This window comes from Lycorma delicatula, chromosome 12 (genome assembly GCF_047948215.1).
Source record: "Lycorma delicatula isolate Av1 chromosome 12, ASM4794821v1, whole genome shotgun sequence".
Taxonomy (NCBI): Eukaryota; Metazoa; Arthropoda; class Insecta; order Hemiptera; family Fulgoridae; genus Lycorma; species Lycorma delicatula.
This window is the reverse complement of record NC_134466.1, coordinates 58825437-58838627: the sequence shown is the minus strand read 5'-3', so window position 1 is coordinate 58838627 and position 13191 is coordinate 58825437. Positions and strand designations below refer to the sequence as shown.

The 13191-nt window shown below is 32.2% G+C and overlaps 1 protein-coding gene across 1 annotated transcript in view; it reads left to right on the top strand.

Annotated features, from left to right (window-relative positions):
* The window catches only part of pck (Claudin superfamily protein pickel), a 43112-nt gene that overhangs the window by 8144 nt on the left and 21777 nt on the right, over positions 1–13191 (top strand). The window contains exon 3 of the mRNA XM_075380535.1: positions 5944–6119. Within this exon, the coding sequence (XP_075236650.1) occupies positions 5944–6119 (176 nt within the window). The remainder of the gene's footprint in view (positions 1–5943; positions 6120–13191) is intronic.

Genomic DNA, 13191 nt, shown 5'->3' with positions numbered 1-13191 from the left:
ACATAGTATGTTGACTCTCCACTAGGCAGCGGATATGTTGCGTTTCATGCAACAACTTTTTACATAGTGTGTTGGCTGTCTGTAGGTGGCGAACATGTTGCGCTTCATACAACAACTAAATTCAGTCTACTTAATCATGAGAGTGTACGCTGCCGATAATTATTAATTATTGAATATCAGACAATTTTAATTTGTTTCTTTGATATATAGTTAGGTAAATGCAATTTTATTCGAGTTCTCAGGTAATATGCTATATTGGTTCTGTGGTAGGTGATAAATATCTGATTATTCAAATTTATAAAATTAAATAAAAATACAAATTAAATTAAAATAATCTATGCTAAATTAAAATTGACAAGGGACTGCTTCTAGTGGGAAAGAGTCATGGAGGGAGCTGTTTGCAGTCACCCGGTGTAACACCATCGGTCCACTTCGCGCCAACAGCAGCTACAACAAATCTGAGCATATACAACAAACAAACAAACAAACCAACCAACACACCATACTTTTTTTTTATAGAGAGAAATTTATCTATTTTGGCAGCATTTGTTGAATTTTATTTCTAAAATCATGCCAAAATAGAAGAGAAGTAATATTGATGGAAAATCTACAGATGCGAGGCATATGTCTACATTGCGTTTACACGAGACTGTGGAAGAGCGTGAGCCCCAACCAATGCTATATATTGTATAGAATTTTAAAATGCTATACAATATAGGAAAGTTAATTTAAAGTTCAGATCTGCTTTTAAATATGATCTGCATTTGAATTGTAATAATAGAAAAGATATACAAATTGGTACAGTGATTAAAATATGCAATCTTTGCTTTACAAAAAAATGATAAGATAAAGCCTAGCATGTGTTATTCTGGTGGGAAAGTTTCGTTTCCTGTACTTTATGAGCTGCCATAACTAATCATGAGTTTAGTATTAGGATCTCATCCTTTGTCAGAATATTTTCTTGATAATGTTAGAAAATAGAACACTATATTTCAGATGACTTCTTTCTGTGCTAAACAACTTGTAGAAGGGAATTTTATGCCTATGTTTAAAATTCAAGGTTAAGTTTACCACTGCATAGGAAGTTTATTGCCAGCACCTGCTATCGATCACCAATTTTTACAAATTTACTTCCATTCTGATGGTGATCAGACTTCCCTTCGTACTAATATTGTTCCAAACTTGAAGAAGGAACTAATAACAGCACTCCAGAAAGTTTTGTTGGACCATAATAATTTGATCAGAGAGTTTAAATGCAATATTGACAACACAACTTTGGGTTACGCGGAAGATTTTACATTAATGATTCATGCTGATTATGTACCTGTTAATCAGCATAGGGGACACTATAATGCTCCTACTACTAATGAAGTTGCTGTTTTACTGGTTGATGAAGATAAAGGACCTAGAGATATAATTTTATGTTGTCGTGACAGTCAGATGCAACATGTGTCTGAACTTCATCGCTCTTATGATCCTTTATAATATCCCTTTATGATTTTGATGGGTGAAGAGGGTTATTATCTAACTATTTCGCTGAATAAAAATGAACAAAATAAAATGGTTTCCTGCATTCAGTTTGATGCTTATTGTCTTATGGTTTAAGATAACATTGACAATTTTTTACATTATTACAGAAACTTATTTCATTAATATTGAATTGACATGATGGCCAAAATGATCAGTGAAAAATTAGTCTTTATTTGTAGTAACAAAAAAAAAAATATGTGCTGATGATTACATTTATCTTCAAGATACTGTGCAACAAGACACCTATGTTAATTCTAACAACATGGGTCAAAGTGTTATACTTCCCTCATCTTTCACTGGTTCACCGCAGTATATGCATGAGAAATCTCAAGATGCTATGACATACATGCATAAACATGGACATCCAGATTTATTTATAACTTTTACTTACAATCCTGAATGGCCAGAAATAAAAAAAAAAAAAAACGGAACTATTCACTGATGAGAACTCTACTGATAGTCACTAATTATATCCAAAGTTTGAAAATTAAAAACTACTAGATCTTATTAAAGAAAAAAAAAAAATTGGGTATCTCAACTGCTATGTGCTAAATGTTGAGTGGCAAAACGAGGCTTACCTCATTGTCATATATAGGTGTGGTTTGTAATTGAAATACGATCTGATGAAATTGATCTTATCATATCTGCTGAACTCCCTGATAAAAATGTTGACCCATTACTGTATCACATTGTTTGTAAACATATGTGTCACGGATTATGTGGTGATATAAATAGGTCATCACCACGCATGATAAATGGAAAATGTTCAAAAAAGCATCCTTGAATGTACATTTACGACACTCAAACTACAGATGACAGTTACCCGAATTATCGCAAGAGAAGTCCAGAGAACGGATATCATGCTCCTACTGTAAATATGCAAGGAAACATAATCGATATTGATAATAAATAGATCATCCCACATTGTCCACTATTGTCTTATTGCTTTTTGCCTATATAAATGTTGAATTTTGCAATATCCTGCAAGAAATTTAATAAATTTGAAAATACATTACGAAAGGTTCAGATCAAGCAACTTTTTTGATTGAAAATCAAAGAGATGAATTGAATCAGTACATTAATGGTAGATATATACATACATCTGAGGCCAGTTAGTGATTTTTTGAATTTCCAATTGGTAAGGTTGAATTTCATTTATTAATATATAAATAATATTATATACCAACTGTGCTATGCTAAAAAAAAAAACTTTACTTTGAGTATATACAGTTGATCCGAAACAATGCACTTACATTTGCGTATGTTATTGTATATTATTAAAGGACCTACATATTTTGATTACTTGAAAACTGTTGATGGTGTGCTATACCAAACACTTGGCTTATTGAAAAATTATAATCACTGGAAAGATATGCTTGTTAATGCTTCTATCTTCAGTCATCACCTAAATTGAGAGAATTATTTGCAATTATATTAATTTTTTGTCATCCTGCCCAACCGAACATATTGTGGGAAATGTTCCAAAAAACCTCATGTAAAGATATATTATGTCAAATCCGACGTCAAACCAGTAACGTTGTGATTACAATTTCAGATGGAATATTGAATAGAGGTATCATTGAGATTGAAGATATTGTCGTTATGTTAACTGAGAAATACTTATGTGGTTTTGGTTTACCAAAATGTGATAATCAAGAAGCTATTAATACTTATGATGTAATGTTAAGACTTTCTTTCAACGTCGATGAACAGAAAGAATTTGTAAGTATTAATCTTCCTAAATTAGTACCGGATCAGTGTCAGACATTTCATGATATAAATGACAGTGTTGCTAGCAACAACCATACGATTTTTCCTTAGGTGCTCCTGGAGACATTGGGAAAACTTTATTAATCGTTCTGGTTCTTGCTCAGGTTCGCTCAACTAAAAACGTTGCAATTGGTGTAGCATCATCAGGTGTAGCTGCTACACTTATAAACGGTGAGAGAACTGCAGATTCCACTTTTAAGATACCATTAAATGTTGTGTGTAGGCAAGAATCTGTTGAAATATGCTAAACTTACAGTGTAGGATGAATGCACAATGAGTCATTGAGCTCATATTGAAGCCATTGATCGAACCCTTCGAGATATTAGATCGTGCAATAAATAATGGGTAGTATAACTTTTGTGTTTGCTAAAGACTTTCGGCAAACATTGCTTGTCATCGCAGGAGGAACTACGGTTGATGTTGTTCAGACATGCCTTAAATCATCACTCTTATGGAAATTTATCCACACTATTAACTTAAGAACTAATATAAGAGTTCATCTTGGGGTTGGCGATGCTAACTTTTCCTTACAACTACTAAATATTGGAAATAAGACTCTTTCTCTCAATAATGGTTACATTTCTTTCGATGAAAACATTGGTATCGTTGTGCATACAGTGGATGATTTCATTACCAATATTTATCCAGAAATTAGTAAGCTTTTACAAAAACCTTACGAGTGGCTTTGTAAAAGATCTATTATCTCCTTGAAATATTTCTGCATTTGAAATTAATATTATGATTTCAGAAAAGGTTGAAGAGCAAAGCAAGGAATAACAATCTGAACATTCTGTAATGAATACCGAAGATACAGTTCACTATCCTTCAGAATTTTTGAATTCTTTTAATCCTGCAGGTTTTCCAGCTCATAGTCTCAATCTTAAAATGAGAGTTCCAATTATTTTACTGCAAAATCTTAACCCTCCTAGGTTATGTAACAGCACTAGATTGCAAATCAAAACTATGCGAAATCACATCATTGAGGCTACTATTTTGACAGTTTCAGCTGCAGGAGAGCTTGCTGTTATACCTCGCATCCCAATGATTCCAACAGACTTACCATTTCAATTTAAGAGGCTGCAATTCCCTATAAAACTTTCGTTTGCTATAACAATCAATAAAGCGCAAAGCCAGACATTCAAAAACACATTGGTATTGATTTACGATCAGATTGTTTTTTTCATGGACAATTGTATTGTATGTTGGACTTTCCAGAACTGGTTATTCAGAAAGTCAATATATTTTGGTACACAAAAAATATCATGTACCTAGAAGTTCTATAATTTAATAATAATAAGAAAATGGTTTGGCTACATTATAATTTCAGGGATGTTTTATATATATATATATATATACATAACATGTTGTGAATGATCAAACACAGCAAAAAGGCAAAAACTACTGAAGATAAATTGATGAAAATTTATATACAGTTTCTCCTTACAGTGTAAGTGCATATTAAGAAAATCTACTTTGAAATTCTGAGTTAATGGGTTAAAATAGAGTAACAATGAAATTATTATTTTTTTATTTCTCTATAAGAGATGTAGATATCTACTTAATTTTTGTTGTGTGTAATCATTATACGAATATACAAAAATTGATTTCTACATTTTTTGAAGTCAGAGATTTAAAGTGTTAAAATGTTTTTTTTAATTTTTTTAAACCCTGCTATATTTTTAATTTCTTGATAAAAAATGAAGAAATAACCTGATTTTTGGTGAATGTAATCTTTATGTCGGTAAACAAATTTATTGACTTTTGGAATTTGACCTTGAAAGGGGATGAAGAAAGGTAAAAAAAATGTTGGATGATTGTAAATTTACCCAATCCCGAGTATAATAAATGAGATATTCAGTAGATCTGAGCTTGAAAATACTCTTCAGATAAATTTAAAAACCATTTTCAGGTATTTTTTAATTCTGATTTTTTAAGTGTGAAGATATACGGGGGTACTGTGGCTCTATCAACAAAGCCACTGCTATTGTAACTGCATGTGTGACATGCTGCACCTTCCTCTGGTTACTTGACTAAAGAACATAAAATAAAAGAATTGACCGCTACGGGAAATGTAAGTAACCATATAGCAAAGGCGAAGCTGCAACAAGTTGCTAGTAAATGTATATCTAAAAAAACTATTAATCTGAAATATGAAAATGCAAAAGAAAAAAAGAAGAAAGTAAGAGATTAAGAATAATCGGTCTGGGTGTTTTGAGTATTTGAGATTGGTTAATATTCAGATCTAAGAAAAAAATTTTTTCTTCCTCTCATTACATAAGATACTCCATTCTTAAACATTTTACTCAATCTTTACATAAACAAAAAAAAATCACTTTCTTTTGATAATCATTAAGAAAATAGTTTTGAACATTGTTTAATTATTAGTAAATAATAAAAACTTTGTTTAGGAAATAATAAACATTGCTTTTTAGGTAACCCTTAAAACTTGAAATGTTGATTTTATTTAAATATTCTTGTTGATCATTATTTGTTAGTCTGTTCAAAATTGGGATGTAAAATCAAACATCATTTTTATTTTTAAATTATTTTTTTAAAAAATGAAAAGAAAATGGTATTATGCTAGTAATTAAAATGTGAAAAAATTAAAACCGGTTTGAATAATTGAATTATTATTTGTTTCAGTCCCTATTGGGTAGAATCATATGAAGAGACATTAACCCAGTTCAAGCATATGGGTCTATGGGAATACTGCTTCGACCAGTTCAGATTTCCATACCACCAGCTTGATCAGTTATTTGATGGTTGCCATTTCATATACAGCCATGAGTATCATGTTATTAGAGAGTGGCTTTTGCCAGGTAAGGTAATGTTATTTTAAGGCATTTATTTTTGCTACTGGTATTAGTTTATGTATAATTTAGAATTCGTTAATGTTTGATATGCAGAATGATTTTATGCCTCATGTAGTGAAAATTAAAGCCTGGTTTTAAAATCATATAACTTAGTACGAATTTATAAGAATTTTATATGTTTTATAAGTAGATATATGTTCCTTCTAGCGCAGTAGCCAATCAGCGAGCAGCATTCTGATCACATGACTTAAGCCGTGCCCCCTCTATTTTAGAGAAAAAGTAACATATATGCTGCTGCCTGTTACAGGCAAAATTCACATATTTCACACTCTTTTACGGGCGTCATTAATGATGCTTTAACGGGATTCCCTAATCTTTTGCATGTGTATATATATATATATATATATATAGTGACTATCGAAAAAAAGTAATAAAAATCTAAAAAAATAATATAATTAAATAAAATAAAAAAAATATCGCAAAAAATTATGATTCAACCAAGATTTGATACCGCACGTGCAGTCTCCACGTACGAACTGTAGACTGGTGCCTTAGCACGCACTACTATACAGACACGCAAGCAACTAAGGTGAAATTAGTTCTATGTAAGTCACATACCAGTCGAACCAAACCCCTTATTATGTTCAGTTTCATGTAGTGTTTCGCTTTCCGTCCACGATATGCGTTTGTATTTCGAAATTACCAATTGTGCGATTCTCATCCCCCTCTGCACCGTAAATTCTTTATCGTCCAAATTTATAAGACCGATTTTGATTTCACCGCGATAATCAGCATCGACCGTGCCCGGTGAATTCACAACTGTAATGCCGTTGCTCATCGCCATACCCGATCTAGGTCTTATTTGCGCTTCATACTTTTTAGGCAGCGATATAGCAATGCCGGTCGCGATTATTTTTATTTCACCCGGCTTTAAAATCGTATCGATCGTTGAAACTAAATCTAAACCGGCGCTTTGTTCGGTAGCGTATTTAAGAAAATCACCGAAATTATTCAATTTCTTAATTTTAAAAACTTCCATTTGAAACGTCTATAATGTAAAATAAATAATTCAATACAAATAATCTATTGAGGGAAAAAATTATATATTTATTTATCGTATATGTTCCTTCAGATTTGCGAGACACTGCAAAATACATTAAATTTATTGATGAAACAGCAGGCTTGATGATAAATGTATCTATATGTAAGTCATTCATACGAATTAAATAACATAATATTTTATTAGAGCGCATGCATGACATCATGGGGATTCCCTCGTCTGTAACACTGACCTTTGTTCGTGCATGCGCAATAGCATATTTCATAACATGAATAAAATATTGTACTATACTTTCCTCATTTACTAATATAGACGCTATGTATTGTAAACGCGTACGTTTAGACTATGATTGCGCAACCGCTAAAAAAAGAGCCGGATTAGATGTCTGTGATGCGAATTCTTTCATAATTTTAGAAAAGGCGTTTAAAAAAAAATCTAATCGCATATTATTATAAAAATGGAGACGAAACAAATAAAGATATTTATTTATTTTTAAACAGTAAAAGAAATTGCGTTCTCGAACATCTTAAAATCACACGTAACAACGGACGCCGTAAAATTTAATCTATTGTTGGAATGTACATATGAAAAACGTCGGGGCGACCAAATCGATAATCAAGATATTGCTTTTAAATTTAAAAATACACCCATACATAATTGTAATGATTTATATCAAGTTATAGACAAAGCATTTGAAAAACTATTAGCCAAAGAATCCGAATTTCAAGGTAAAGGCAGCGGTTGGTCTTTAATCAGTATCGACGGTTTAATGTTGCGTATAAATAAATTTAAACCGTTTCGCGGTTCTTCATATATAGATTTACCCGTTAAAATAAAACAAAAAAAGGCTGTGATTAATGTTAACAATAAATACATATACTGCTTTAAATGGGCTATTTTATCGAAACATGTAACCAGTAGCAGTGGTGAACGCGTCTTCCTAAATCAGCTGATTTCAAAGTCGAGAATTCTAGCGTTCTAGTAAAGGCAGTTACTTTTATACGGATCTGAATAATAGATCGTGAATACCGGTGTTCTTTGGTGGTTCGGTTTCAATTAACCACACATCTCAGGAATGGTCGAACTGAGAGTGTACAAGACTACACTTCATTCACACTCATACATATCATCCTCATTCATCCTCTGAAGTATTATCTAAACGGTAGTTACCGGAGTCTAAACAGGAAAAAGAAAAGGATCAGAATCGGAGCTGGCCTCCTTGGGGCGAATGGCAGAGTCTCGGCCTTTCATGTGGAAGTCCTTTCATCTTCGAATCCCGGTCAGGCATGTCATTTTCACACACGCTGCAAATCATTCATCTCATTCTCTGAAACAATACCTAACGGGTTCCCGCAGCTTAAAGACAAAAAACAAAAGGTTCAGAAACGGAAAAAAATATAAAAAAAGGTTTAGAAAGGAACCCCGGTCCAAAGTTCTAAGGTTAAAATCCTAGTAAAGGCAGTTACTTTTATACGGATTTGAATACTACATCGTGGATACCTGCGGTTCTTTGGTGATTGGGTTTCAATTAACCACACATCTCAGGAATGTACGAACTGAGACTGTACAAGACTGCACTTCATTTACATTCATACATACCATCCTCTGAAGTATTATCTGAAAGGTAATTACCGGAGGCTAAACAGAAAAAGAGAGAGATTGAGAAAGGCTAAATTATAATCTTATATAAAAGTTTGTTCGTTTTCAGCATTTATTACAATTAAAATGCTACAATTTTTTCTATTTTTAAATTACACATTTATTTTTAAAATGTGCAGGTGGCACAAATGAATTTGTTATGTATTTTTTTAATAAATCTCTATTGGGCTGCTTTTCTTTTTCCGTTTTAGCCTCCGGAACCACCGTACGGTATTACTACTTCTGAGAACGATATGTATGAATGTAAATGAAATGCAATCTTGTACAGTCTCAGGTCGACTATTCTTAGCTCATCGGACTGGTCTAGTGGTTAACTCGTCATCGCAAATCAGCAGATTTCGAAGTCGAGAGTTTTTAGGTTCAAATTCTATTAAAGACAGTTACTGGATCTTTTTGGGAATTCCCCCCCCCCCCAAAAAAAACACTTAAGTTTTTAACCTATAGGCCAAAAATCGATGTTTTTTTAATATCCAATAAGAATTAGTGGGAATATTCATGTTTTAAAATAAAAAATTAAAATTTGGAATTATTTTCGTTTGCCATATTTGTTTCGCCGTAAGTACCCAGATAAACCGGCTCCTAACAAAACATCAGTATTAAGGTCAGTTGCAAAATTTAGAGAGACCGGTTCTGTTGATAACAAGGAACACAAAAGATCTGCGTCGGTGTTAAATACAGATACAGTCGCTGAAATCAAAGACAGATTACTCGCCTCGCCAAATAAATTGATCAGACGTTTGTCTGCTGCAATTAATTTGACTAAATCGACTGTTCATCGGGCGACCAAACATTTACAATTACGACGTTATCGCATTCAAACGGTTCATCGACTTCTTGAGCCCGACAAAGAAAAACGGTTACAATATTGTCAACGGTTCCGTCGATTTCTGCGTGAGGGAATTAACGTTATGGATTCGTTATTTTTCACAGATGAAGCACGGTTTCATTTGGACGGCTACGTAAACGGCCAAAACAGTAGAATTTGGAGCGCTCAAAATCCCCACGTTTATCACGAAAAACAATTACACCCGCAGAAGCCGGGCGTGTGGTGCGCCATATCGCGGAAGAAAATAGTCGGTCCTATTTTTTTCGAGAACACCATTAATGCAGAACGATATCAGGATATTTTATTTCGGTTCATCGCACTCTTGGAAGAGGAAGACAGACGCTGCCGGCTACAACATGACGGTGCGACATTGCACTACGCCGGTTCAACTTCTGATTTTGTCGAGGAATTCATTGATAATCCTGTTATCGGTCGAGGCTTGTGGCCACCATGATCTCCAGATCTGACTGCGGGTGATTTTTTTCTACGGAGTTACCTCAAAGAAAAAGCCTACAGCAACAAACCACGAACACTTGAACTATTGAAAGTCAATATTGAACATGCTGTATTAAATATCCAGCCACAAACTTTGAGAAAAGTTGCAAGAACCACTTTAAAAAGAATTGAAGCTTGTATTCAAGAAGATGGCGGCCACTTCCAACATTTACTCTAAATGTAAGGTAATGGATGGTAATAATAAAAATTACATTTACATTTACACATGCGTTTTTATTATTTCAATACCTACCAGTATAAGGTTGGGTTGCGTTTTATATGCGACACCCTTAATTTAACCAAACTTTTTTTTCACCCTACTTCCGGGCAGGATTCACAACAAAGCAAAGTACAGCCCAGGGGGTTTTCTACTCAAACGGCCCTCCTTTTCCGCCGGAAAAAAGTCTAGTTCGACAGGTTAGCCCGCCGGTTAGATGTTTTCATTGCCTGTCTCTAACTTTTAGGGCGGGGTTTCCAAGTCCGAATATGTCATTCCTGGACTCCATCCCAGAAGCCGGGACTCTGTCTTGATGCCAATGCTTCTAAAGAGCACCCTGTGCAGGGTACTCCCACCGGGTCTCGGTCTTTTTCGCGAAGGGATGAGAGATTCCCGGTGCCTCATAAGTGCCGAATCTAACCAAACTTAACCTAAGCTCGCTTCACTCTCTACACCTTATTAATTAATAGTAATGTTTTGAACACTTAAAAAATAATAAATTCAATAATTATTGCAATTAATTATGAATTAAATGATGAAAATATTACTGTTAATTAGTTGATGTTAGCGAGCGAAGCGAGTGTAGTTTAAGTTTGGTTAGATTAATAAATTCAGTTAATTATCATTATTTAAATAATCATAACATTACTGTTAATTAGTCGCGGTTCGCTCGAAGCGAGCGTAGGTTAATTTTGGTTGATTATATTCATAAATATAAATAAATAATGATTATATTTTTAATAGGTTATTATGGAAAATGTTTAAAATGACCGGTATAAAAGAGCATCAAGTGTGTTATCGAGTTATTCCCCAACTTGGTTATAGTTAATATCAATATTTCCTGCTATTTTTAAACATGTATATTCACACCTAATTCTTATTGGATATTTAAAATACATCGATATTTGACCAATTTAAAAAAAAATTAAGTGAATTTTTTTTGGGGGGGTTGAATTCCAAAAAAGATCCCAGTTAGTTGTATACGGATTTGAATACTAGATCGTGGATACCGGTGTTCTTTGCTAATCGGGTTCCAATTAACACATCTCAGGAATGGTCGTCCGAGATTGTACAAGAATGCACTTAATTTACATTCATATATATATATATATATATATATATATATATATATATATATCATTCTTTGAAGTAATACCTTACGGTGGCTCCGGAGGCTAAACAGAAAAATGAGAGTTCATCTAGGATAAAAAAACAGTATATATATGTAAGTGCGTACGTACGTGTCGCACTGCTTTTAATCTTACATCACAGGGTTGATAAAACCGATTTTTTTTTCTCCAAAATTAGTTTAAAGATTTCTATAAATGGGGCGTTATAACAATTTTTTTCAAAATTCATTAACGGGGTTGGAGATATCGCGAAAAAAAACAATTTCGATTTTCTTCAAAAAAACTTTAGAAAATATTTTTGCAAATTTGTTACTTAAATTGTATATATATATAATAAATCTTAAATGAAATCCATTATAATTATAAATATAATCTAACCAAACTTCACCTACGATCGCTTCGCTCGATTGGTTCGATTATATCGACCCCAGCGCAACCTAGAGGGTCCAAACCAATTCAGAAACCTTCCCTGGCATGCGTCCAACCATTCCCCAAAGTTTCATTCTTATCGGATGAACGGTTTAGAAAGGCATAAGGGACATACAGACAGACAAACATTCATTTATATATATATATATATATATATATATAGATATAAATGTATATATATTTATTTAGTTATTTATTATATAAATTTTATATTTTTTTATACTGGTGGTCGTATAACCCATAAGACTTAGTTTTGTTTTTTAATTAAACCATTTTTAGTGTATTAATTCATGTTAAAAACAAATTCTAATAACTACAAATAGGCTTAAGCCTATTTGTTACAATAACTTCATTTACAATAACTTTGATAGATATCTTTACGTCTAATTTTTTAAATCTTTTTTTTTTTACCAAATCTTAAAAAAGCGTCTTATTTTGAACCACTACGTTTTTTACATCATCTTTATTTCGTTATATTTTATTTGGATAATAATCATGATGGAAGGAGTTAAAGATAAAAAAATAATTTTAAAAAGAAAATGAGTTACATTTAATAACATTAAAAAAAATAAATTAATGTTTGTAAGAGGAAATTCTTAATGAAAGATCTTCAATAAATTGCATCTCATTTAAATTTTATGCAAATGTTTAATTATGAAATTAATTATTCATGCACTTTAAGCATTAAAAGAAAATATTATTAGAAATAAATGTCATAAAATAGGAATACTGTTATTTTAATTTAATAAAAATTAAAAAAAAAAAGCAAATTATCGTAAAATATTTTTAAAAATTGGAAAAGTAATTCAAATCATTTTCCCTACTTCTTTTTCTCTGATATATTTAAATTAATTATATTACACCTTTTTTTTGTACTGTTTATTCCATCTTAATTTAAAACGAATAATTTTTTAAGTATTAAAGGTTGTACTAACTTCACGTTTTTTGGGGTTTTTTTTTAAGAATTAAAGGGCTAATGAACATCATCTGAAATGGCTGCTCTTTTATAACAAAAGAAATAAAAGTTTTTAAAAGTTTTTTTTGCAATGATAATTAACTATATAAATTCCTTATCTTGCGTGTAGAAATGTTTCGCATCTGTTTATCTTTGAATGCGATAAAGAGAATGCAACGTTGTGTCAAAATTTCAAAGCAATCGGTGAACTACAGAGATTTAAGATTTTTGAACGAACGAATATTTACATTTATAAATATATATACATTTTTTTTATATTTGCGGTTTTTTCCCCTTGCTTAGCCTT